We start from the raw sequence: 27491 nt of genomic DNA on the forward strand, positions 1-27491 counted from the left end.
CTTAAAACTGTAACAAAGTGTAGTGAACAGCAAGATTGAATGTTTGCTGTGGTGAAACCATCGTGGATGGATTGGAAGTTGCTTAAATTGCCAAAGGCAAGATTAGGCAATATGGTTACTTGTCTTATCACAAGGAATGGTTTATTTGCTTATCTGTAACCTAAATGGCATTGGATAGGTATGAGACTAAAACGGTGGATAAATAATTAAATAAATATAAGTAAATGATGAGCCAAAAAGAGAAATAAACAATAATACAGACTATTTATTATTGCTTTACAATATCATGTACATCACTGTTTGATTGTATGTGTTCTTCCAACTCTTCTGATATCATTAACCAGAAGAACAACAGCAGCCACTGCAGCCACGCCCATCAGAGCAGTGACGACCAATCGCATCACAGCTTCTGGTGTGTCAAAACAAAGGTCGCAGTCTGAGGAAAGACAATACATTGAAAAACAGCATTGTAAAAAAAAATATATATATATTTCACAAAAATCCACCAAACTGGATCCAGAGCCTACCTGAACATGTGTGACAGAGTTGAGTGATGTCCAGATGTGTGGTCTGTTTGCTGATGGGATTGTTCAGCATACAGCTGTATTTGTTATTATCCTGATATTCCACCTCCAGAGGTAGAGAGAGACTGATGCTGAGATCAGACACACTGATGCTGGACAATAAACTGGTTCCTTTGTACCAGGAGAGAGTCACATCACTCACATTCAACACTGAACACAGGACGATCCTTGATGACCTTTCACCCGATAAAGAACATTGTGAATTGTCACTAAAGATGTCAGGAACGGGAAGAGGTGCTAGAAAAAAAAAACACAAAAAAAATTAAATTAAAGGGAACCAAAAATAAACAAAAATATAAAAATTTGTATTTAATTGAAACACGAATGAAGACTCACCATAAACAGTGACACTGAATCGTTTGATTGACTTTTTATTGTTTATAATGATGCTCAGCTGATAAACTCCACTGTGTTCATTACTGACGTTTGTGATGGTGAGATCTCCAGTCTGTCTCTCGAGCTGCAGTCTATCTCTAAAATACTCGTCATCATATTTAGTAATGTTTCCCGCCGCTATTCTGGTTATTCGAGTTCTGCTCGATCCAAACCTCCACTCGATCTCATCATCGCTCTGTATGTCAGTAAGACCAGTGCGGAGAGTGAAAGAATCTCCCTCCATCACTGACACGTCTATCTCATCAGTCTCAACACCAAACACTCCTGAAGAACAAGATTAGATAACATAAATATGCAAAAGTCTTATTTTGAATACTCCAAAGCGTAATGTACTGTATTTAGAACTCACCATCCAGAAGAAAACAACATGAACAAAACAAAACAGCGTGAATCATTTTCTTCAACCGTTCGAGGTAAATGCATCAAATGGCTTTACGCCAGAAAATAACTCGGTTTCATTTCATGAAACACGACATGGTCGCATCTTAAAGCGTGTTCCATTATCTTAAACACAATATCTGTACAAGATATCTTGCGGGTAGGAGCCAAACGGGGGAGAAAAACTCTTCAGCCAATCAAAAGACTCCTTAAGTCTGCTCGCGTCCGTGTGGTTCGCGTGCCGCGTGGTTGTGTACGTGAACGCGCTTCCCACTGATAAAAGAAACGAAGCTCAAATACTGATGTTGTGGCTAAGTTTCGCATCCTTTTTTTGTTAGCTTTTATTAACACCGCAAAACAGAATCCTGTGTTTATCCCTTGTTTCCATAGATACCTTATTTCAATAGCTAATGACAATTTTTTAGACTTTACCACGCTTTTACCTTTGACCACTGACAGCTGTCTTTCTGAGGCGCTGCTGTGTTATTCATCCTTTCCAGAATGTTGCTGGATTTGGTTTGATCTACTGCTGTTTTAGGCAACATGTCATGAGAAATATAAGCTGTTAAAGCACAAAGGGTAAGCAGCGATGAAAGTGTTGATGGATTAACTTCTTTATTTTTTACGAATCAGTGTAGGAAAATAATGTCTTTGCAGATTTACCCATCAGTCAACCGCTCACATGCAATAGTAAACAGGAGCAAGACGTTTGTCCACTCAACAGAAACCACATTCATTTGGGTCAGTCTGACAATAAACTAACCTGAAATAAACTCAGACCGCAGCAGTTTCACTATAACTCAGAAACTGAGCTACAAGAGTGTCAAAAACAACATTCCGTGGAAACAAGATGTTTGTTGCACTTGCACGAGTAGAACAATAGGCTTATTATTTGACTTTATTTTGTGGTGTTTTGAGGGGAAGTCATACTTCGAGATTAATGATAGCAGTAAAAGATGCCCTTCACCAAACATCAGACATCCTGGGAGAAAAAAAATCGTGCTTTTTTGTGATCATGCTGTCTTTCCCCATGTTTCGAATTGTTTTAAGATAAAGATCCTCTACTCATTAAACGTAAGTCATCTTAAACGGATATCTGTTCTCTGATCTAAATGTAATGAATGCAGATTGTCTTGGTTCTTGTGGTGTATGTTCAGCATCTTCTGTTCCCTGCAGTTATAGGCCCTGGCTAGGGGGGAACAACAACAACAACAGCATTAACAAAAACCTCTCCATCATTTCCAAACCTGAAAGGAGATCACTTAAGAACTGACATGCCTCAAGTCTTCACAGTAATTCTATGTTTGTGCATTTTCCCCAATTCTTCCCCACTTTAATACTGACCAAATTTTGTATTTATTTTTTTCGCTTTGAGTTCCAGACCACATCCTGTAGATGTCTGACAGTTTCTCAGCAGACACAAACTGACCCTTGATGTTGTTAACATGTTTTAAGTGAGATGTAAAATTTTGTAAGGTTTATTTACCTACTAATATTGAATTCATCACTTAATCACGATGGTTAAAAAATTATATGAAACTACATTTAGTATATATATATATTTTACTACACTGCAGTTTATTTAATTTTTTAGACCTCAGATGTCCCATTGACAAGCTGGTCTTTGCTCCTGAAGCGCCCTCTAGTGGCTTGTGTGACCTATAGTGACTAGAGACGTTTCATTGCCATTTGCCATGTTGCTTATAATTTCTGTAAAATTGGGGTGGTCCCAGTTTAGGAGAGCGTGTGTCCTATTCACTTTCATTTTAATTTGTATTTTATTTTAAACCACATTATTTTGATGAATGCTGGCTTTCTGCTGGAATATAGAAGTCGAACATGTAAAGTAACATTAAGTAGCCTACTTTAAATTCACTCAATTCAAATGCACAAATGCTTCCACAAAGCTGTCCATATATTGAGCAATAACAATAATAGAGCAAACAGCAAACTTTTTAAAATTTATTTTGTTACGTGTCAATTTCTGCAGGCAACAACTGTGTTTTTTGCTTTGTTTCAATCGTCTCAGTGGCTGCGTCCAAAATCGCATAGGCGAAAAACAGTATGTGACAAAGAAGTATGTCAGAATTCACAAAAACCTACTCATGAAAGAGTAGGCAAAAAGATTCTGAAGTGTGGATATGATGGACACTTTACTATCCCATGAGGCCACGGGACAGGATTTGTGAATGGACGTGGAGCGTAACTGACTCTAACAGGTTACATGATAATGACAACATGGTGAATGTAGTACATCAGGATTACATTCATACTACACACACTCATACTATATAGAACATACTTAGGCTATTTAGCGGTCGCGTAGTGACTTAGGCCTATTTAAAACAAGTACCTGCTCAAGAGAGTATGCGATTCGGACGCAGGCCATGTCTGATGGCTTTAGACTGAAATGAATCCCAGATAGCACATACATCGTAGAGACGTCTATTTGATGTGCGAGTGATTGCTCATCTGAAACGCAGAGACGTTTCCTGTCAGATGTTAAATAGACATTTACTAAATGTTTTCAAGATGTTTATGGTTTAGAATGTATGTAAAACTGACTTTTTAAAGATGTTTATCAGATGTTTGCAGTAAGATGCGTATGTGTTATTACAGCTGCAAGGAAATGTATAATTGTTCAGAACGAGGCCCATAAAAAAATAGGCTACTAAATGAATCACATTATCAATTTTTTCAGTTCAAAACTGAACGTCAAAGACAAACGTCATTTGCATCCCTGATATTGGTCATTTAACATTTCTAACGTAAATGCTTGTCAAATATTACATTTTACAATTTTCATTTTATCTCACACTTTAACTTTCACTTTTTGTTTAACCGTTACAACTGAAGCATTGCACTAGCCTGTCTTTGACGTTTGACATGAGCTGTTACAGACCGCTGAGGCAGCTGAGATGACAAAATCAATTATGCATTTATTTCATGACTTTTTTTTAATAAACCTAAATGGTGTCAATTGTAATGGATCTATATCAGAATATAAAATTAAAACAGTAATGCATCATTATCATTATGAATATTGATATTCTCCTTAAAATACATGAATAAAAAAACAACAATTCCAAGAGGGTCCTCTCACCATTGGTCCTCGGGCCTAAAATATAAAAATATATTGTTTTAAAACAAATGAAAGAGATAGACTCAAAAAAAGACAGAGACTGTTTATTCCTGTTTTACAATACCAGGTATATTACTGTTCGATAAACTTAGTTTTCCTCTCCAGTTCAACTCTTCTGGATCTGATGTCATAAACCAGTACAACAACAGCAGCAACAGCAGCCACGCCCATCACAGCAGTGACGACCAATCGGATCATGGCTTCTGTTCTTTGACTCCAGTGGTCTGTAGAAAGAAGTGGGCACTTCTGTAAAAAACTGCATTAACTCTTTCAAACAATCTCTACTCTCTTATTTTCAAAAACCCAGAGAAAAACAACACAAATTCTGACAAACGTCTGAATAAACATTATAAATGGTTGGCAAGCTATTGAAAAGGTATCAGTAAGCGAGACACTGTGAAGAAACACTAATATCATCACTGTCCTACCTGATGTGTGACAGAGTGTGTTGATGTCCAGATGTGTGGTCTGGTTGCTGACGGGATTGTTCAACAAACAGCTGTAGGTGTCTTTATCCTGATATTCCACCTCCAGAGGTAGAGAGAGACTGATGCTGAGATCAGACACACTGATGTTGGACAATAAACTAGTTGCTTTGTACCAGGAGAGAGTCACGTGACTCACATTCAACACTGAACACAACAGCACACTTTTGGACACTGATGATGACGATGAACATTGAGGAGAGTATTTGGTGATGACAGGAACAGGCAAATGAGCTGGAGAAAAAAAAGTGCTGTGGTTTGATCATTATTGGAATGTGTTGAGTGAGAGTTTATTGCGATGTCAGTCACGAACAAAAAAGCTTTTTTACTAGGTCTATACACATTTTTTAAAAATAAATCGATGTAGCGCACATATTTAATACTCACGATAAACAGTGACATGGATTTCTTCAGTCGGCTCTTTAAGTCCGATAGTGATACTTCGTTTATAAACTCCACTGTGTTCATTACTGACGTTTGTGATGGTGAGATCTCCAGTCCGTCTCTCGAGCTGTAGTCTATCTCTAAATCTCTTATCACCACCATATTCAATGCTCCCATTCGCTATTGAGGCTATTAATGTTCTGCTCGATCCAAACCTCCACTCGACCTTATCAACGCTCTGTAGGCCAGCAAGACCGGTGTGGAGAATGAAGAAATCTCCCTCCATCACCGCCATCGTATCTGTCACAGCGCCTAGAGATCAAAATTAAATGTAAATAATTAGCTATATAACGTAAAAGTAAATATTTAAATAGCCTAATGCAAACCCTCAATCCTTGAATGATTTAAACAATATGCTATCTAATCTGTAGCCTACTAACACTGAAGCCATAAATACATTTATAACTCACCAATAAGAGGAAAACAAAATAAACAGAACAAAACAATAGCGTGGATCATTTTCTTCCACCGTTTGAGATAGTTCCGTACACAATGTCTGAAAAAAAAACTGTGGTCGATTTCATGAAACACGACAGAATCGCGTCTTTCACATTTTTTCATTATTTTAAATGTCGTGTAGATAATTTGCGGTGAGCAAAACAGAAAAAAAAAACTCTTCAGCCAACCAGGGGAAAAAACTCTTTCAGTGTGCGCGCTCCCGTGAAGTGCGCGTGATTGTGTATCTACATGAACGCGCAGTAAGAACAAAAGATAGTGGTGCCGCGGCTGACTTTCGCATTTCTCTTTTTATCACCTTAACCTTTTATATCACCATGCAATAGAAACCCGTGTTTATAGCTTGTTTCTACAATAAAAAGCATTATTAATCTATTATAATTAACAGTGATGACTCCCTGACTCAACTCTCGTGCTAGTAGGCTGTGCTCTAGTAAATTCTTGTGTTTTGCATTTCTCATTTTATAATGACCAAATTTTTTTGTCACTTTGAGTTCCAATAGACCACATCCTGTAGATGTCTGACAGTTTCTCAGCAGACACAAACTGAGCCTTAATGTTGTTAACATGTAGCCTATTAAGTGTGATTTAAAAATTTGTATGGTGTATTTACTAATATTGAATTCATCACTTAATCATGATATTCTGCACTCTTTTTGTGGTTGAATGTATACTTATTTGCATACTTGCGTCGTCAGTGTCACTGATTGGACGAACGCGGAATGTGACATGTTTACATTAGAGCTCTAACATTGCACATTGTACTATCAAGTTTATCCTTGTAATGGACTTTTCTAACTATATAGATAAGAATGAAGCGGTCTCTTCTTCACTCCAATTTGTCACGTTTTCTGTTACCATTAGATTTTTTCCCCCCTCAAACGACGTTTCCGTAACTGTGACTTTCCAAAGCATGTGAATATGGGTATAGCTGCAGCCTGTAGACTAAGTAAAGTTGAGTTAAACGTTTCCACAAGTAAAAATAATGTTTTATTTTAGATCAACTAGAAACTTTTTTTTTTTTAAATGTTAGACATGACAATTGGATGAAGCCATAGCCAATGGTCGCAAGACTTTGTTTGTGGAGACACCGCCCTCTTTTGGAGTTCACGCCCCATTTTTTAAATCTAGTCTGCAGCTAGCCTGGGTGCGTTTCCCAAAAGCATCTTTGGCCAACTATGATCGCAATTTTCATTGAACTCTATTGGTAACGACGGAACTTGCGACCATAGTTGGCTTTGGGAAACGCACCCCTGGTTGACACCAGACCTGGGTCTGGGGAAGCTTTTTTCATATCCCATTTCCAAAGGGGCGTCACCAATGGATGTTGCTCAAATGCCTCTGGGTGCAATTGGATAGACCTAAAACCAATCAGAGCGATCGTCATTGTGTAAAGCCCGCCTCAACGTTTGTGATTGGTGCCAAGATTTGGAGAGATTGGAAATTGGCTTGAATGGGCTCTTGGCCAGACTGACTTGCAAACTAAATCTAAATTTGCAGGAAGTTCGTCTGGGTTTTCCCAGGCTAGTCTGCAGCTATTCCTAATTGTGAATATGAGACACGCGATTGGTTGTTGTTTGCTAAGCATCTAGCTGCATTGTTTCACACTGTACAAGTTCAGCAGCACCGCAATGCAGGGTTAACTGCACAAATGCAGTGCCAATCCTACTCCTAAGCAGGGTTTCATAACCCTGGGTGAAAAGTGGTGCTAACCCTGCTTCTAATTTACAAGCGGGAAACCTTCCTTTACCCAGGGTTATTAGCGGGGCTTAACGACGATGACAGTGTGAAAAAGCATTTTTTATTGTAAGGAACAGCCAAATACTTATTTTTTTTTTTGCAATAAAAATGTATTACCATCAGATTTTTCAAATTAACTTATCTCTTCTGTTGGCATGGGTGGGTAATGAAATCTTTAAAGGAACATTCTATATTAACCAAATAATAATATAAAAATAAAAAAATACTGCACAGTTGATGTAAATTGTTTTAGTCTTTATTTTAAATTTCCATTTGTTAGGCTACGTCTTATTTTTGTCTATTTTTAAAAATAGTTTTAGCATCAGGCTTCTTTAAAAGAGACCACCTCCCAATTAATCAATAGTATTTTTAACAAAACAGCTTTATTACAATACTGGCTTAATTAATCTTATTTTTTAAAGATCACAACACATAATAAACAAACATTTTATATTATGGTCAAGTCTCTGTGAAAATAACTTTGGCCTAGTCAAGGCTCACCTTTTTTAAAAAAAAAATCTAGTCAAGGTTCAATTTGAAATGGTATGACGTGACACACCCGCTTTCTCAAGAAATCACGTGACTTGCAAGGTATGTTATGAGCCCATCGTCAGTATCACTGCCGTTGTAATTTGGACGCAGTTAGAAGCGACACCAATATGAGGGATACCACTTTGCTTTTTTGGGTTTTATTACTCGTGCAAGGTAAGTCAATTTTATTTTTTTATTGATTCAACACTTTCGGTTTCAATATAAACAGGAACAGACTGTTATCCTCGAAGGTCTATCTATTTTAAAAAATATATATCAGGGGTTTTTTTTAAACACAAGCAGGCATCACTTTTCTATAAATGGACGATAACTCACATTGCGAATAGTAACAGATGAAAATAACATTACAAGCGTATTTTGGCGTAAGTTGTTTGTAGACTACACGTGTGTGACTGTGTGTTTGGTAGTAGCGTTAGTGCAAACTAGATGCTGACGACCTACAATAGGCTATTTTGAGCATTACTATTTTGCATGACTGCAAAGTGCAAACGCATGACAACGCATGTAGGCCTACTGGTTGAACGGAAACGACAATAAATCACTGTCTCAATCTATCACTCAATTTCTCTATTGCTCTGTCGCTGTCATTAAGGCATACAGGGTGCGGCTAGGTCTATAGGCAATTTGCCACAAATTACCATCAGCTCGTGATTTTCGCTATTGGATTTTGCAACCTGTTATTATAACATTATATAGGGTGGTTTTTAAATATTGCACTAAAAAGGTTTACTTGTTCAGAATAGCTATGCTACACCAACCCCACTTTAAAAAAAAAAGGTTTTATGTGTTTATTTTCCAAAAAAGGTAAATATTGCTTTACATTAAAACAGCAAATAAAATGTATGCATTGTGCTATTTTGTTTAGTCTTTTAGATGTCTATGCAAGACATGCATCCTTGCCTGCTGAGTCATGTTCTGTCATTTAACATTTAAATACAAATATGAAATTACGGTATTTATACCTCAGAAAAAAAATAAGGGGGGGGGGGGGGGGGTCTTTTAAATTGACTTTAAAGAAAGGCTTTGTGTTTTCACGTTTGCCCGTTTCACACATACTCTGTGTGCAGTGCGTGTAGCCTACTTCTGTGTTATGTCTGTGTTGCTCTGCAGTTACACCGCCGAAACTCTTGTTGGCGGGCGGGTTTTTAATGTTCCACTATGTTTAGATTCCTTGCGGCTGTTTTGAGTTTAGGCTACTAAGGCCCTGACCCAAATGGAACCCTAAGCACTTGCAGTTTTCCTCTGAGTCCACACTTTTGTGACGTAATGCCGCTTTGACTGTCGGGAAGAAGTCTGCTGCGGAGTCCGCATCAGCACGGGCTCAGCAAAAGTGTGCATCAAGGGCGCAAATCGACCACATGAGGGCGCTCGCGAGCACCCTTCTGAGATCTTAAAATGAGAAATGGGACACAGTGCGGGCTCGCGGACTTAACGGTCACGCGCACGCGGAGGCCATTGTTAGTCCACAAGACCGAAAGTGCACATGAAGTGTGCCATTTGGGACAGGACCTAAGCAGGGGGGTAATCGAGCTCTCGAATTCCGTACCAAACCCGGGGGCCGCCATTGGCTAACAAACCATCACCTGCTGTTAGCATTCCATTGACTCCCATTCATTTTGGCATCACTTTGACAGCAAATAACTTTACATTTGAGGCGTTTAAAAAACTCCATTTGTCCATTGTTTATTTCTAAAGAAACACGACAATGTATAAAAGGCTCCATTACCTTGTATCTTACATTATGGCCCCGTAGAAGCAGTTTTTGTAAATATAGGCTTACGATTGCGTCATAACCACGCGACTCTCTGGAAATTACCGTATAGACAGGAGGAGAAGCTTGCAGTCAATCGGGGGGACGTGGAGGCATAAAGTCAAGGGAGAAGCCTATAGAGAATCATAAAGTTGCTCCTGCTCCTAGCTCATGGACACCTCTTACTCACACTCTCCGTATCTGCATGATTCGGAAGGGAATGATTCAGATTTCTCTTGGCACAGCTACTAGAAGACTTGCAACTGTCAGACAGGCTGCTCACATCACATCCACGTCGTCAAGCTCAGTTTGAGTCTGCGCAGTACGCTCTGCCATCAGGAAGTGAGTGCTTCTAATTTACTTCACTTTTCTCCGTTGAAACCTTTGGGGTCACTGTGTTCAGTTTATATACTGTCTATGCTACTAAGTGACTGAAAGAGAGCGGATCATGTTGGAGTTGGAGCTTATCGAGGTGGAAAAACAGTTCATTTTAGTGAAATTACTAAAACTAAAAGGCAGAAACGAGAGAAGGCATCAGAGGAGATGATACGTTCGACCCGTGAACCTGTTGACGGTTGAACCGAATTTAAAAAATGATGGGCGGTGCAGAAGAATACGCCGGAAATGCGTAGGAGGAAATGCGATGCTACCAAGCCGACCAATCACAGATCTTGCGGTCCGCTTTGTCGCGACGCGTAGTTACATTGTTGTTGAGGTGTGCGTCAGGGTACGGCGAAGGGTACGACGTATGATACACGTCTATACGTATGCTACGCCGTACCTACTGCGCGCACCCAACGCAGAAGTATAAATTGGCCTTTAACTGTTAACATGGGTACGGAAAAAAATACGCACTGCAAACGGAGTATGTGTGAAACGGGCATTTACAATGTTTTTTCTTCATAAATACGAACACGAAAAATTAAATAAAATGAATATTTTATGTTCTGTGGAGAGCAACCCTTCTTCATCCAGTGGGTAGTACTACTTTTGGTTTGTGTAGTGTAATTCATAGAATTACAAAAAATATTTTGCCAATATATCGGTATTATAATGCATTTTCTGAGAATTTATATTTCAAGTTTTGACTGCAAATGTCACGTCCATTACGCTGGAATTGCCCAATTTTAAAGAATTTATCCTCAACTAACTTTGTGGTGTAGGTCTACGTATTTTATAATGTTAACTTCAAATAATTCTAATAGTAATTTACAGATGTAGTAGCATTGGATCTGGACGGGAAGGATAACGCGATTCTAACTTCTCACCCCGTGACACAGGTTCGTGGATCTGAGTGTCGCGATTTCAGTTTCACATCGCATATCGGTACTCGCTTGCAAATCTGCGGGTGATCCGCACTCGCCAATCTTTAAGTGTGAAATACTAAACGCCGCATCAAAGATGCTCGCTGACACCTCGCCGACGCCAGACAAATATCTGGTCTGCGTTCCAGTCCAAAATTGTCTTGCCCTTCACTCACTATCTTCTCTCCGTCTTGTTCACTCGTAAGTACGTCACTGCTTACGTTGTACGAGTGCCCACTACTGGGGGAAACTGTAATGGGATGAATTGGAACGTCCTAGGCCCCTTGATCACTTGGAATCAGCTATGGAGTTTATATATATATATTCAATTTTTTTATTCCTTTAAGAATTTGTTTAATGCAGCATCCAAATGTGTATATATAATTAATATATCAAAGAGTTGTTGTGGTGGTGATTAGACGAGATCTGTGGTGACGTCACAATCGTGGGACATATAGGTGCCTGAAATATGAAGTATTTCAGTACATATGAAGTAGACTCGCTCCCTTGGTCAAAATCGATGGAACGAGGGTCTGTCCATATAAACTACCTTCGTCCACTTCACAAAGTGATATCTCTCTGACTCTCTGATTATATAATCCATTGTGCATTTCTCTATATAGACGCCGTTAACTTCGATCATCTTTGTAGCCGAGACTAATTTGATTGAATGTTGTGCTTGTTCAACTTAATACAATTAACTTTAATTGTGATAATTTAAACATTGAATATTAAATACTGAATGGCCTAGTTTTACTCATTTATTAATAGTATTTATATATAATAGTCTATATAATTGCGCAGCTCCCCCTGTCAATGATCTAGCACCCCCTCAGCACCTGCGTTAGAAATTCTCTGGCGCCGCCCCTGAGCACAGACAATCTCTGCTGCCCGCGTGTGCTTATCCATTCTTTCACCCATATTCTTTTTTTCTCGGGGTTCTGAACAGATCATTGCACAAACAACTTCCACTGCCATTGTCCCGGCACCCATTTTCAAATAGACAACTCCTGTTTCGCGCCATTTCCCATTCCACTTCTCGCGTGTGTTTTCGTGACAAAACGTGTTTTGGGGACCGGATAGAGTCGTTGGGTGACAGAGTTGTTGTCAGCTTGTGTAGTGTGTAACCCCCTTGTCATGTTTGGTAAGGATCACACAGGGAGTAGCATCAACTTATCGTAACTTTTGACTTCCATCTCACTGTCTTTTCAGACCCAAGTAAATGAACGCATACAGATTCAGCACAATCAAACTCAATGCATTACTTAACATTAACTAAATGCATTATTAAACCCCACTTGAGAGAACACAACACCCCTGTTGCAGATTATTTACGTAGTGTGAACACCACAATGACTTCAAGACTCCAGAACAAGTTATGTAGTCTAAACAGCACAGCGATCTGCCGTCGTTTAAAGTTGTTCAGTGTGAACCAGACATTATGTGTAATGTTCTGATTGGTTGATTGTCTTGATAATGTTCACAGGTGTCCCTTGTCTTGTCATTGTGTATTTAAGCCCTCATGTTTGACTTGCTCCTTGTCAAGTTTTGTTTCTGTATCCGCTGTTAGTAAGCCATGTCAATTTTCTAGCCCATGCTTATAATCATGGTTAAGTTTTTGAGTTTCATGCCAAGCCATGCTTTTGTTTCATGTTTGATCACGTTTTGATTTGTAAATGCACTTGGGTTTTCACTTCAACTTGCCTCAAGTGGACATCCTTACTTTAAGAGTAACATTGTTTTTTATATGTTGTTGTTTTTTGTAACAGTATGTTTCAGGCTGTTCAAATGTATATTACTACTATTACTAATACTGCCACATAACTTTTACAATTTGCATGTATTGTAGAAATTACAAGTCACATTAGGCTTAGTTTTCAAGTGACACAATGCAAAAAATCTGTTTACTTGCATTACTGACACTGAAAATTTACAAACTTGCAAAGCAACTGTTAACTACTTACAGACTGTAAGAAATTGTTGTATTATGTAAATACACAAGATTTCTGCCAAAAATGGTGTATTAGGAGACAGAGATCAAGCTCAGTAAAGTGACTATACTAAATAGTTATTTGCTAAGCGAATTCGGAAATTTGACAAAAAAAAAAGAGAAATTGGTTAAATCCTGTAACGTTTCAAGCCTAGTGTTTCTAAGTCTCAGCAAATTTTAAGATGATGCACTGAATATTTTTGAGTCAGGAACAACGTTTTTAATAAATAAGTTTCAATTGTTAAATAAAGTTATCTGCACATTGCGCTGACAAGTAGCAGTTAAAGACACCTAATATAAAGTGCAACCGATTTTTCTTTACTTGATACGATAGTGGCATCTAAAATGATTAAAAATGTAGTAATTGAAAGTGTAAACGTCTTTAAGAATTATAATTAAAAAATAGAATACATTTATTGTTTATTTAGCTTTAATATAGGGAAATTCATTGCAGTAGCACCACCTGACTTTTGCAACTAATTTTATATTGAACTGGCTTCTACTTGGATGCCCGGATTAGCTTTTGCCTATACTAGTAAGTTCATACATGGGACTTGTAAATACAATGAAGAAGTTTATGATAAAATAGTATTTTCCTAGTTCTACAGTGGTTGTCACCTGAAAAGTGTACCATTTTATACATGAAAGTAACTGTTTTTATCAGAATTGAAGAGAGAAGAAACTACCTCTCTCTGCCACAATGATCAGTTGGGCTTCTTTGGTTGATGAATTATCATGTTTACTGTTAATATCTTGTCAATTCATAATAAAAGACCCATGTTTGCCTCTGTTCCACCCTGAAATTAGAGAATATACAAATTGCCAGACAAAGGTTATCATCTCAACAGCTTTAAAACTACTGATAGTTATAAAATGTTTATATTAATGTTTTCAAAACATAATAATATGCCATAGTATTTTATTTTGAATTTCTTAATATTAAAACACCAATTTAGATAGTTCTCTTAGTCTGTTCATTTGTACGGACAGTTGCTCCACCTGACATTTTAGGGGTTTAAGATACCAAACATAAAATAATATTTATTATTTTAATGTACTTAAAATGAATTCAAACTAAATAGGTTTTATAGAATTCAGTGATACATGTCACAGATTAATCAAATTATTTTAAAAGGTACTTATACACTTGGGTACAGAAAAAAATTGAAGTCGTGTCATTGCCCCTTTATCATGGCACAAGAATATGTAGCAGTATGGGAGAATAAAGTGAGTCCAGGGACTGACCATAAATGAGCTCATAATATCCCTTCTGTACTGTACATGAATGTAAATGACAAGGATCACTTTAGAGAACTGCCTAAACACGTGGAACTATAATATCAAATATAGTGTAACTTTGACATTTACCTGTACCAATAGAGGAATAGAGCTGTAAACAATCAATATTTTGCCTAAGAAACTGTTTTCATTAACAAATACTACATTATTATATAACAAAACTGTTCCTCTTTGTTCATCAGGTGTGGTTGGTGATACAGATGGAGTGAAGACAGTGTCAGTGATGGAGGGAGATTCTGTCACTTTAAACCCTGATCCTACAGACTTACTTGGAGATGAAGAGATAATATGGAAGTTTGGTAATGAAATCATTGCTAAAATGAAGGAAACATATGGAATCATCTATACAGATGATTTGATATTCAGAGACAGACTTAAGCTGGTCAAACAGACTGGATCTCTGACCATCACAAACATCAGAACTGAAAACGTTGGACATTATAGTGTAGACATCAGGAAGAGTACAGATACTAAATTGAAGACATTTCAAGTTACTGTACATGGTGAGTAACTTATGTCAATCACTTGTCTCTGAACAGGTTAGTTGCAGGTATGATTACAAGTTTTATTATTATGGGTTAAGCATTTATTTTTATTTTCTTTTGTTAATCGAATAGTTAGACAACAGCAGCAACAGTAAAAAAAAAAAAAAAAAAAAAAAATGTATTTTGTGCTAATACTAATTCAGTGTAAATGTCAGTAAATTCTTTAAAAATACTTCACATTATCCAAAGAGGTTTATGCTATTTTTATGTCAACTTTAAGAAGAAAAAACATAGACGTTTATAAATGACCAAATCAAATGACTCCAAATGTTACAAAATTAATTTTGTATTGAATTACATTTATTTTCTTTAACCACATGAGACTAGGATACAGTTAGAGAGATTTATTCTAACTCTAAGAAACAAAAAGCCTTTAATTTGTTTCAAATCATATGTGAGTCTATATATTGAAATCCTTTTGAAAGGTAGTTTTGGATCAAAGTGTGACATTAGATGTACATTTAAAATAAGAAATCCTAGATTTCTTTTATAACCTAATCCAGTTTCTACCGAATACAATTTATTTGTATAGCGTTTTAAAATATTTTATAATATCCAAAGCAAGCCAAATGCTAGAGTAGAGGAGTAAGAAATACACTGCCCCGCCAAAAAAAAAGAAAAGAAAAGAAAAAGGGTTAGGGTTTGCTTAAGAGTCTATGATTGGATCATTATTGCAGTGATTATGTTTCTAGCATGTTATTGTCAGGGAACAAAGACTCGAGATGTGGTAAGTAGTGAGAAACAATAACAAACGTTTATTCAATCAGATAAATGGCAAGGCAAGGTAAGTATATCGCTGATTAACTGAAATAAGAATATGTTTCTTCTTCTAGAAGAACACACTGAGAAATGGAGACGGAAACAGGCAGGAGTGGAGATGAGGAGAACAACACGACGGTAGGTATCTCAGGTAAGACTAACATCCAAAGCTTGGTTGAGTCCTATGCTGTGTCCGAAATCGCCCCCTATACCCTCATTTACTATTCCCTACATTACTCAACTAATATAGTCCACTTGAAGGAGTTGATGAAAACGAGTGAGTGCATTCGGACACTGACCGTGCCACTGACTGTGTTGATTCAGCTACGGCGCCAGCTCCTGGTGAGACGCGGGAATTAATTCAGCGTGTGACTCTCACAGTGCATTATGGGTATTATCTAGCCGTTGAGCGTATATCAGTTGCGCACTTGTTATTACGGTTCATTGTGGGCTTGAAAGAATGCACTCAATAACGTCCACTATGGTTTCAGACACCACTACAAATGGCTGTCCCCTCTGATAGTGCCCTATTTGCAGAGGTGTAAAGTCCAGGTTCAGAAAGTAAAGTCCTCCTCAGTATTTTGTTCCAAACACCTGGATTTGCTAATTATCACAGTTTTTTAGCCAGGAGATCAGCTGGCTGAGTTCATGGGTGGAATAAACATAGACAAGTAACGAGGCATTTATTTATCATTTGCATACTTAACACTGAGAAAAACTGTGCATTGAAATGCTTGTGACGAGGCTCGGATAAACAGTAACAATAACAAGACCTAAAAGATATAGACGTACATGGAGAGCACATGAACAAAATTTTCAGTCTCAGATTTTAGACTCCTCTTTACATTGCTATTTCAAGTAATTGTGACTGTGTGGAAATTATAAACTTGTTTTCTGTTTTAAACTATTTCTGTTTCTTCTGCTCGTGTGTTTCTTGTTGAGACAGATGTTGTGGAGTCAGTGTCAGTGGTGAAGGGAGATACTGTCACTCTACACACTGGTGTTACTGATATACAGAGAGATGATCAGATACTGTGGAAGTTTGGAGATCAAGTCATCAACACTGATCGCTTAACCTTTTAACAGTCGCCCCCACTAGTTGAGCTCAAACCCAAATATGACATATACAGACTAAAACAGACACAGTTCATGAACACTCTGGACTACAGGCATAACTGAGGACTCTTTAGAAAGATGAAAGTTGTCAGTTTGATGTTCAAATATCAATATTAAATACCCTACTATAGAAAATCAGTAAGAGAAGCTTAAATATTTTGAAAAGTGTTGATCCATTAATATAAAATAAAATACATTTAGAAATAAATATATGAAACTGTGCCAGAGCAACTTATAAAAGCAATGAGATTAAAGCCACATGTCTGAACAAGATATCATTTAAATTTAAAGGGGCACTACTAAACATGATGTTCCTATAAGTTTTGTTTTTCTTAGTGAAAGTACATTGAAAAAAATATATACACTTAGAGATTCCATCAATATGAGGTGTCATGCAATACAACACTATTCACAACTGAACCAAATTATTGAAGCAGCAATTTATTATCGCAAACAAATATTTATTTATTTTTTTCCTGAAAAAGCACAATCACAGTGAAGCAATCACAAACATGACTGGAGGTTTCTGTCTGTCCTTTATTTCTACTTTTCCATTCTCAGTTTAGTCTCAAAAGTTTTTCCCAAATGTTCAAATCTATTTCCAGCCTGTAATTTTTGTCATCTTCTCTTCTCATATTCATAATCTCTTTTGCAATTATGACTGATTTACAGCAAACGTCCCCACTGCCATGTCTCTCTTTCTCTGTATATTTTTGGGTTAAAATATTTGTCTGCCTCCACTGTTCACGTCTCTTTACTTTGCTTTTATATTTTGCAATATACTGCCATCGGCATTCTGTTACCTATTGTTGTTACACATTTACACCTGTGCCCTATTGTCCATTCAACATTGTGCATCCACCAATATACTTTTCCTTCCAGTCTGCAAACATGTACGTATTTTTTTCTGTATATAACTAGTTCAGCAGAGGTCACAGGCCTTTTATATGTGCTAAACCAAATGACTGCAGCAGAAAAATGTGTTTGCTGGCAGCATGGGCATATAAGACCTGTAGAATGGTATTACAGCACACTAGTTTTCTCAGATACTGTTCAAATAATTTGTACATTGTTTTAGCAAAATCAGGTTTGGCTCCATTCTGGTTTGAAATTCCCGCTTATCAACCTCCAATCAATTCTGATGTATAAACCAAGTCCTGCCCTATTTTTTTCTCATGATTTGATTCACTTGGTAATGCATTATATTATTGAAGTAAAATAGTTTTTGAAATCCATTTCATGTTGATTAACAGTTTGAAATTATGCTTAAGGTAATGTGTGTTTTTATTGTTAAAATATGTCCCAGCGGCCTGTTTTAATATACAGAAAACTAAAAAATTAGCAATTTGTATTGGTTGATTAACACTGTGACTGTGTGGCGCTATCAAATATGGGAACATCCAGAGCAGTCTGAAATACTGTAGCAACACTGTCTCAACCAATAAAGTGTGTTTGGGGTAGGACTACCTGTTTGGAAAAACCAGGGGCATCATTTACAGACAGTCTGAGTGTTCAGAAAAAAATGTTTGATTACAGTTTTATTTTGGGAATTCAGCTTTGTAACACCAGTGGCGCATCAATTATTTAATACACCTACAGTAAGAACACCTACTGAAATACCAATAGGCTATACAAAAAAATGTACACAAGGTGGAATGCGTAATAGGCAAATAATTAGGCTATTTGTAGTAATTGTTGGCTACATTTTCCATCCATCAGAACTTTACTAGTTTTCTCTGTCTTATGGTGTGCAGTTATAGGACATATTTGGACGTCCCAACAGCTGGTGACGCTATTAGAATGTTTTAAATGTCTGACCAATCAGCACTGTACAGAGAATGCTGGGGGCGGGCCTATTGTGTTCATAAGACACGAGCAAGCATGGTAATATAGCGTTTACCACTGAAACAACATTGGTGTTTATAATTCACTGGAAAATTTTCATTATTATTATTAATGTTAATTTATATTAAGTTTATTTCTTAATGTAAACGAAGTCAAATCAATCGATATTCCTCTTTCATCAATACTTTTGGGACATCAATAAAATTTTCTTAAATGATTACATGCTCTGCTTTATTGCCATTAAAACTACACTTATGTTTGTATTTATTGCATTTGACTGCCATCTTCACTTGGACAAAAATAATTAAGAACTCTCAGATTCAATGTTGTGTGTATTGTTGTGAACTCTTGATATGGATTAAAATGTTCTTGTCTATGTGATATTACTATCAGAAATATCAAAGCTTGAGACTTTGAGCTTTAGAATGACATATCGTCTGTCAATATTAATTAATGCTTTAATGTTAATAGCATGCCGTAAATGTAAACGAACAAACATCGGAACCGGTTATGGTCTCGCGCAAGTTAATGGATTAAACGGCGCTGTTGACGCCAGATGGAGTACCATTGATCTCAATGTTCAGACCGGAGACCTTAACATCAAAAACATCCGAAGTGACTCCCAGACTGGAGTTTATACAGTGGAGATCAACACCAGCAGTATGATCTTACACAGAAAATTCCGTATTAGTGGTGAGTAGCTCAAACTTTATAAGATTTTGTTAGTCTCGCGATTGTGGAAAAATTAAATTTAGGTTAGGTACATTGCAACATGACCATATGACAGCTTAAAATGCTACTGTATCTGATCTAAAAAAAAAAAAAAAAATATATATATATATATATATATATATATATATATATATATATATATATATATATATGCAAGACAAACTAAAATATTTTCTCAATAAAATGCAGTTATTAACTTATTTCATATAACATAATGGCATGTTTTAATAATTAAAAATAAGTTTTGAGTTTGACAACGAACACACCGGAAAACACAGCTATACAACATATTTCAAAACATAATAATAATAATTAATAATTTCTGAACATTTACTCTCAGTCTTTATTCACCATTTTCTCATGTTTTCTCAATAGAATTCATGAAAGTAGAATGGCATAGTTCTAATAGGGGCTCATTGTAACGTAGTGTGACAGCATGCCCCAGCTGCACAACTGAAATTTAAACCCGGCTAGTGTCTTCTGATAGTTAGCAAAGCATTAAAGAACCATATCAACTTTTGAATAACATATTAGAGATATGATATCAGATTTGTAAAATTTAAAAAGGGGTTAGGGCTAACCCTATAACACCAAAAATAGAGAAGAAAAATTAACATAAGAATTTCACTTTTGCTTTGGTTAAATAAATGTTCAGTGATATCTTCCAAAGATTTATGAATTTGGGTGCAATGTTTTTCTCTATATAGTGTTGATATGGCAACTAGTAGTAAATGCACTAAGTTTCATCATGCTAGCATGTAAGAATTTAAAACAAATGTGTTACAACTAGCCCCGTGTTAGGTTGTGCCCCGCTCTCCCCTACTATAGTCTTCAATAACAAAACTAGAGTTTGTGAGTTGATGAAAAGCTAATTATAACTAAATAATGAAATTTAGCTTTAATATGAAAACAATAAAAATAAAACGCTTAGGGTAGCCAACTAAAAAAGTGAAAAAAGAATGTATTTAACTGCATGTGACCATCGACCAACAGTAAACATGCAAATTTGTTAAAATTTTTGAACATTAACTTAATATCTAAAGAAACCCTCAAGGAAATAGTGTGTGAGGTTGCAAGTCAGCCTATCTGCAGAGTTTTGAGATCTAATTGAATCTAAAAAATTTTGCATCCAATTTATTAGCAACAAAGCACATGAGCTTGAATCAAGTGATATTCGCCTTTAATCTCGGGAGAAAAAAAGCCTAGTGACGCCCCTGGTACATAGGTGTTATGAGACTTTCGGTCTTGACTGAATTGATTTCACTCTCTGCAGCCGCCTACTCTCGCCTACTTTCAAGATATTTGCCATCTTAGTAATCACTTTGTAAAGTACTTGCAAACTTTCCTCAAGACGAAGGATTTAAGGAATCACTCTTCTGTTAAATGTTAAGTTTAATCTCTGAGAAACTGTTTGTTCTCCAGGTGTGTTTAGCGATGAGGAAGATGGAGTGAAGACAGTGTCAGAGACGAAGGGAGATGTTCTTCTACATACTCATCTCTCTCACATACAACAAAATGATCCGATAGAGTGGACATTTGGAACTCAAAACATCCCCGTAGCAAAAACTGATGGAAAGAGCTACAGTATATCATATAACTACAATGATGAGAGATTCAAAAATAGATTGCTTCTAGATATTCGAACTGGAGATCTAACAATCAAGAAGTCCAGCGCTGAACACTCAGGACTTTATCAGCTGAAGATCATCACCAGCTCATATACCATACAGAAGAGCTTCAATGTTGCTGTCAGTGGTGAGTAACTCATGTCTTTAAAAAGTAAGATAATTGTGATATGTAATCAATTGTGCATGTTCTATTAGGAATACAATTATATAGAGTGTGTGTGTGTGTGTTTAACATTCTTGGCAGAAAAAAGGCATTTGTACAGGAAAATAATATTATTTGACAGTTTACAGTCCTAAAGACCCTTCTTTTTACAAGTATTTAATATAATTATTTAATTTAACAAAAGAGCAGCCGTTTGATCTTTAAATATTTCTGTGGAACTAGGAGTTTTTCATCTGAATCATATCTCTGTATCAGATCTACACTCAGGTTATATAGTGCTGATGTTTATAGTGTGTGTTATAGATCAGACACATTCACACTAATGTCTGTCTTTATCATTACAGTATCAGATCTACACTCAGGTTATATAGTGCTGATGTTTATAGTGTGTGTTATAGATCAGACACATTCTCACTAATGCCAGTCTTTATCATTACAGTATCAGATCTTCACTCAGGTTATATAGTGCTGATGTTTATAGTGTGTGTTATAGATCAGACACATTCTCACTAATGTCTGTCTTTATCATTACAGTATCAAATCTTCACTCAGGTTATATAGTGCTGATGTTTATAGTGTGTGTTATAGATCAGACACATTCTCACTAATGTCTGTCTTTATCATTACAGTATCAGATCTTCACTCAGGTTATATAGTGCTGATGTTTATAGTGTGTGTTATAGATCAGACACATTCACGCTAATGTCTGTCTTTATCATTACAGTATCAGATCTTCACTCAGATTATATAGTGCTGACGTTTATAGTGTGTGTTATAGATCAGACACATTCACACTAATGCCAGTCTTTATCATTACAGTATCAGATCTTCACTCAGGTTATATAGTGCTGATGTTTATAGTGTGTGTTATAGATCAGACACATTCACACTAATGCCAGTCTTTATCATTACAGTATCAGATCTACACTCAGATTATATAGTGCTGACGTTTATAGTGTGTGTTATAGATCAGACACATTCACACTAATGCCAGTCTTTATCATTACAGTATCAGATCTTCACTCAGGTTATATAGTGCTGATGTTTATAGTGTGTGTTATAGATCAGACACATTCACACTAATGCCAGTCTTTATCATTACAGTATCAGATCTTTACTCAGGTTATATAGTGCTGATGTTTATAGTGTGTGTTATAGATCAGACACATTCACACTAATGTCTGTCTTTATCATTACAGTATCAGATCTTCACTCAGGTTATATAGTGCTGATGTTTATAGTGTGTGTTATAGATCAGACACACTCACACTAATGTCTGTCTTTATCATTACAGTATCAGATCTACACTCAGGTTATATAGTGCTGATGTTTATAGTGTGTGTTATAGATCAGACACACTCACACTAATGCCAGTCTTTATCATTACAGTATCAGATCTTTACTCAGGTTATATAGTGCTGATGTTTATAGTGTGTGTTATAGATCAGACACATTCACACTAATGTCTGTCTTTATCATTACAGTATCAGATCTTCACTCAGGTTATATGATGTTTATAGTGTGTGTTATAGATCAGACACACTCACACTAATGTCTGTCTTTATCATTACAGTATCAGATCTTCACTCAGGTTATATAGTGCTGATGTTTATAGTGTGTGTTATAGATCAGACACATTCACACTAATGCCAGTCTTTATCATTACAGTATCAGATCTACACTCAGATTATATAGTGCTGACGTTTATAGTGTGTGTTATAGATCAGACACATTCACACTAATGCCAGTCTTTATCATTACAGTATCAGATCTTCACTCAGGTTATATAGTGCTGATGTTTATAGTGTGTGTTATAGATCAGACACATTCACACTAATGCCAGTCTTTATCGTTACAGTATCAGATCTTTACTCAGGTTATATAGTGCTGATGTTTATAGTGTGTGTTATAGATCAGACACATTCACACTAATGTCTGTCTTTATCATTACAGTATCAGATCTTCACTCAGGTTATATAGTGCTGATGTTTATAGTGTGTGTTATAGATCAGACACACTCACACTAATGCCAGTCTTTATCATTACAGTATCAGATCTTTACTCAGGTTATATAGTGCTGATGTTTATAGTGTGTGTTATAGATCAGACACATTCACACTAATGTCTGTCTTTATCATTACAGTATCAGATCTTCACTCAGGTTATATAGTGCTGATGTTTATAGTGTGTGTTATAGATCAGACACATTCACACTAATGTCTGTCTTTATCATTACAGTATCAGATCTACACTCAGGTTATATAGTGCTGATGTTTATAGTGTGTGTTATAGATCAGACACATTCACACTAATGCCAGTCTTTATCATTACAGTATCAGATCTACACTCAGATTATATAGTGCTGACGTTTATAGTGTGTGTTATAGATCAGACACATTCACACTAATGTCTGTCTTTATCATTACAGTATCAGATCTTCACTCAGGTTATATAGTGCTGATGTTTATAGTGTGTGTTATAGATCAGACACATTCACACTAATGCCAGTCTTTATCATTACAGTATCAGATCTTTACTCAGGTTATATAGTGCTGATGTTTATAGTGTGTGTTATAGATCAGACACATTCACACTAATGTCTGTCTTTATCATTACAGTATCAGATCTTCACTCAGGTTATATAGTGCTGATGTTTATAGTGTGTGTTATAGATCAGACACACTCACACTAATGTCTGTCTTTATCATTACAGTATCAGATCTACACTCAGGTTATATAGTGCTGATGTTTATAGTGTGTGTTATAGATCAGACACATTCACACTAATGCCAGTCTTTATCATTACAGTATCATATCTTTACTCAGGTTATATAGTGCTGATGTTTATAGTGTGTGTTATAGATCAGACACATTCACACTAATGTCTGTCTTTATCATTACAGTATCAGATCTTCACTCAGGTTATATAGTGCTGATGTTTATAGTGTGTGTTATAGATCAGACACACTCACACTAATGTCTGTCTTTATCATTACAGTATCAGATCTTCACTCAGGTTATATAGTGCTGATGTTTATAGTGTGTGTTATAGATCAGACACATTCACACTAATGCCAGTCTTTATCATTACAGTATCAGATCTACACTCAGATTATATAGTGCTGACGTTTATAGTGTGTGTTATAGATCAGACACATTCACACTAATGCCAGTCTTTATCATTACAGTATCAGATCTTCACTCAGGTTATATAGTGCTGATGTTTATAGTGTGTGTTATAGATCAGACACATTCACACTAATGTCTGTCTTTATCATTACAGTATCAGATCTTCACTCAGGTTATATAGTGCTGATGTTTATAGTGTGTGTTATAGATCAGACACACTCACACTAATGCCAGTCTTTATCATTACAGTATCAGATCTTTACTCAGGTTATATAGTGCTGATGTTTATAGTGTGTGTTATAGATCAGACACATTCACACTAATGTCTGTCTTTATCATTACAGTATCAGATCTTCACTCAGGTTATATAGTGCTGATGTTTATAGTGTGTGTTATAGATCAGACACATTCACACTAATGCCAGTCTTTATCATTACAGTATCAGATCTACACTCAGATTATATAGTGCTGACGTTTATAGTGTGTGTTATAGATCAGACACATTCACACTAATGTCTGTCTTTATCATTACAGTATCAGATCTTCACTCAGGTTATATAGTGCTGATGTTTATAGTGTGTGTTATAGATCAGACACATTCACACTAATGTCTGTCTTTATCATTACAGTTTCAGGTCTAATTACAGATTCATATTTTTCAGGTGCTGTATCAGGAATATTTGGTGCCAGTGTTGTTTTGATGGTTTGGGCTGTAACTGTTTTCTTACTGCAAGAAATATAAGTAACCAAGGCAAAGGTGTAAGTATTACATACACACAGCTTGACAAAGTAACACTGTTAATACAGAAATATGAAACACAGCACTGATCTTGTGCCGTTTTACTTAGTGTTAATGGTAATGTTTACCATTAGCTGATCTGGTGCTGTTTTGATCAAAGAACACAATGCTGATCTATAGTTTAGCCATTTAATAATTAGTAATGTACCCCCATTGATTGGACACTACTAATTGTTTAATTCAACACATTGTTATTGACTCCTGAACCAGTGGTCAGTAATACCTTTTATATCCATTGAATCTAACTGTCAGTGCTTTCCATTAATTAACATCATATCAGAAATAAAAGACTAAAAAAAAAGAATAATTTAAATTAACATTTACAAATCACAACATATTCTCCACAGTGTGTAATACATTATGGTACAATAAACAAAAACAAGTGTAATGCAGGCAGGGGAACATAGAACATATTATTATCATTATTATCAACAACATTATTTATTCATTACTATTTTCCTTTTTTAACTTGGTGTTTTTACTGTGAATATTTCTGTGTTTTTATAACAGGTTTCAGTGAAGATGAAGTGAATCAAACTCAGGATCAGGATGATTAATGAGGAGAATCAGCCTGTAATAATCTGTAACAATGTAAACTTGTATGACACACTGATCAGTGTAGATATATGTAACAATTTTCTTGTATTGGCCTGATTGTTTTTATTTAATTTAATTTTTTATTGACAATGTCTGACTCAAATTACATTGTCATGGCATTGAATCGCGATCAGTCTCTGTTTCGTCCGCTAGAATATTTTAAAATGATGTGTGAAAGGGTTAAATATGGAAGCTTGTTTTTGCCACTGAAAAAAAAAATTGCGACTTTTTATCTCACAATTCAGATTTTTTTTCCACAATTGTTTATATCTTACAAATTCTGACTTTTTTCTTAGAATTGTGAGATATAAAAAAACTTGCAATTGCGAGGAAAAAAAGTATTTTAAAGTTTTTACATAAATCAGGCTTAGCCTAATGTTTTTTGTTTTTTTTGTTTTTTGCCTCTTGCTTGATTAATAGAACAAAAGTATAGTTTGACAGTGTTTTCTGTTTTATGAACTGACCTTTTTGTTTCCTGGTCAGATGTGAATCTGAAATCTTGAAATATGAGCTGAATTCTAAGTGATTATTTGAGAGCCATGTGGACACGAGTAAAGATATACTGCTGTTTTATATGATCTTACTGAACTGATTCATATTTCAAACTCTTTTTAAAATGAATCAAAAGAAAATGTGATTTTATGAATCGCTAATTAGTTAATTATTGATTTTATTGTGGCCTCCTGTTTGTTGCCTGGATCTCCTATTCTTTGTCTTAAATCTGAATCATTTATAATTTTTCTGTATCACATGCATTTGTAAAAAGGATATATCATAAATAATCTGAAACTGGTGTTTCTTAAGTGTAATCTTATTTGCATGGGGAGCTGTGACTGATCATATAGGTGTAAAGTGTAATACACAATAAAGCTAATGGCTAAAACTGGATAAAACTAAGACTAATATATGGTGTCAAAATGAACAGGGTGGATGGATTGCAAGTTGCTGAACTTGGCCAAGGCAAAAAGAAAGATTATGCAAAGTTTTAACATGTTTTATTAGTAGAATTTGGTCATTTGTTCTTTTACCTATACCTTTTTTAAACTAAATGGGATCGGACTGGCATCTGACTAACATGGAACTAAATAATACAAGAAATACTTAAAAGAAAAAAAAATGTAGGACCAGATATGATGAATGAAGACCAGGAGTCAAGAGATGCATTATTGAAGACATTTTTTACTAAAGAATAGTTTTCAGTTTCCTCAGCAGAAGTCAGCTTAAACAGGCCGCTCTGCTACACACTTAATACAGCAGCAATTACACTCTCACACAGGTCACTGAACTACATAATCACGTCAGATTGAGTGATTCTGATTGGTTAAGGCACAGATAAACAGAAAATATCCACATATGGGCTGTGAGTCAGAAGAATATCTCCATCGGTTATCTGGAGGACAGATGGTCATTTTACCTCCCCTGCGTGCCAGTAGTTCACCTCAGAACATCCTGTAACAAAAGAGTGCTGACACACACACACACACACACACACACACACACACACACACACACACACACACACACACACACACACACACACACACACACACACACACACACACACACACACACACACACACACACACACACACACACACACACTGAGGTGATTGAGTTCTAGCTCAGGAAAATTTTACCAAAACATGCTGATAATGTAC

At 36.1% G+C, this 27491-nt stretch overlaps 3 protein-coding genes across 3 annotated transcripts; 1 reads left to right on the forward strand and 2 right to left on the reverse strand.

Moving 5' to 3' along the window:
- Nucleotides 1–247: 247 nt before the first annotated feature.
- Nucleotides 248–1613, reverse strand: LOC143735468 (CD48 antigen-like). The gene is made up of 4 exons (XM_077225656.1): nt 1330–1613; nt 921–1244; nt 528–821; nt 248–436 (listed from the first exon to the last, which is right to left on the reverse strand). The coding sequence occupies exons 1-4, from the start codon at nt 1373–1375 to the stop codon at nt 294–296; spliced, it is 807 nt and encodes a 268-aa protein (XP_077081771.1). The 5' UTR covers nt 1376–1613; the 3' UTR covers nt 248–293.
- Nucleotides 1614–4296: 2683 nt separating this feature from the next.
- LOC143735457 (SLAM family member 9-like) lies at nt 4297–6143 on the reverse strand. Its single transcript, XM_077225634.1, has 4 exons — nt 5840–6143; nt 5373–5681; nt 4929–5219; nt 4297–4724 (listed from the first exon to the last, which is right to left on the reverse strand). The coding sequence occupies exons 1-4, from the start codon at nt 5988–5990 to the stop codon at nt 4573–4575; spliced, it is 903 nt and encodes a 300-aa protein (XP_077081749.1). The 5' UTR covers nt 5991–6143; the 3' UTR covers nt 4297–4572.
- Nucleotides 6144–8148: 2005 nt separating this feature from the next.
- Nucleotides 8149–26726, forward strand: LOC143735474 (uncharacterized). The gene is made up of 5 exons (XM_077225665.1): nt 8149–8330; nt 14703–15023; nt 20940–21272; nt 25100–25196; nt 25747–26726. The coding sequence occupies exons 1-4, from the start codon at nt 8285–8287 to the stop codon at nt 25177–25179; spliced, it is 780 nt and encodes a 259-aa protein (XP_077081780.1). The 5' UTR covers nt 8149–8284; the 3' UTR covers nt 25180–25196; nt 25747–26726.
- Nucleotides 26727–27491: the final 765 nt, after the last annotated feature.

The sequence above is a fragment of the Siphateles boraxobius genome, unplaced genomic scaffold (genome assembly GCF_051911475.1).
Source record: "Siphateles boraxobius isolate OS27281-9 unplaced genomic scaffold, OSU_SipBor_1 13, whole genome shotgun sequence".
NCBI lineage: Eukaryota > Metazoa > Chordata > Actinopteri > Cypriniformes > Leuciscidae > Siphateles > Siphateles boraxobius.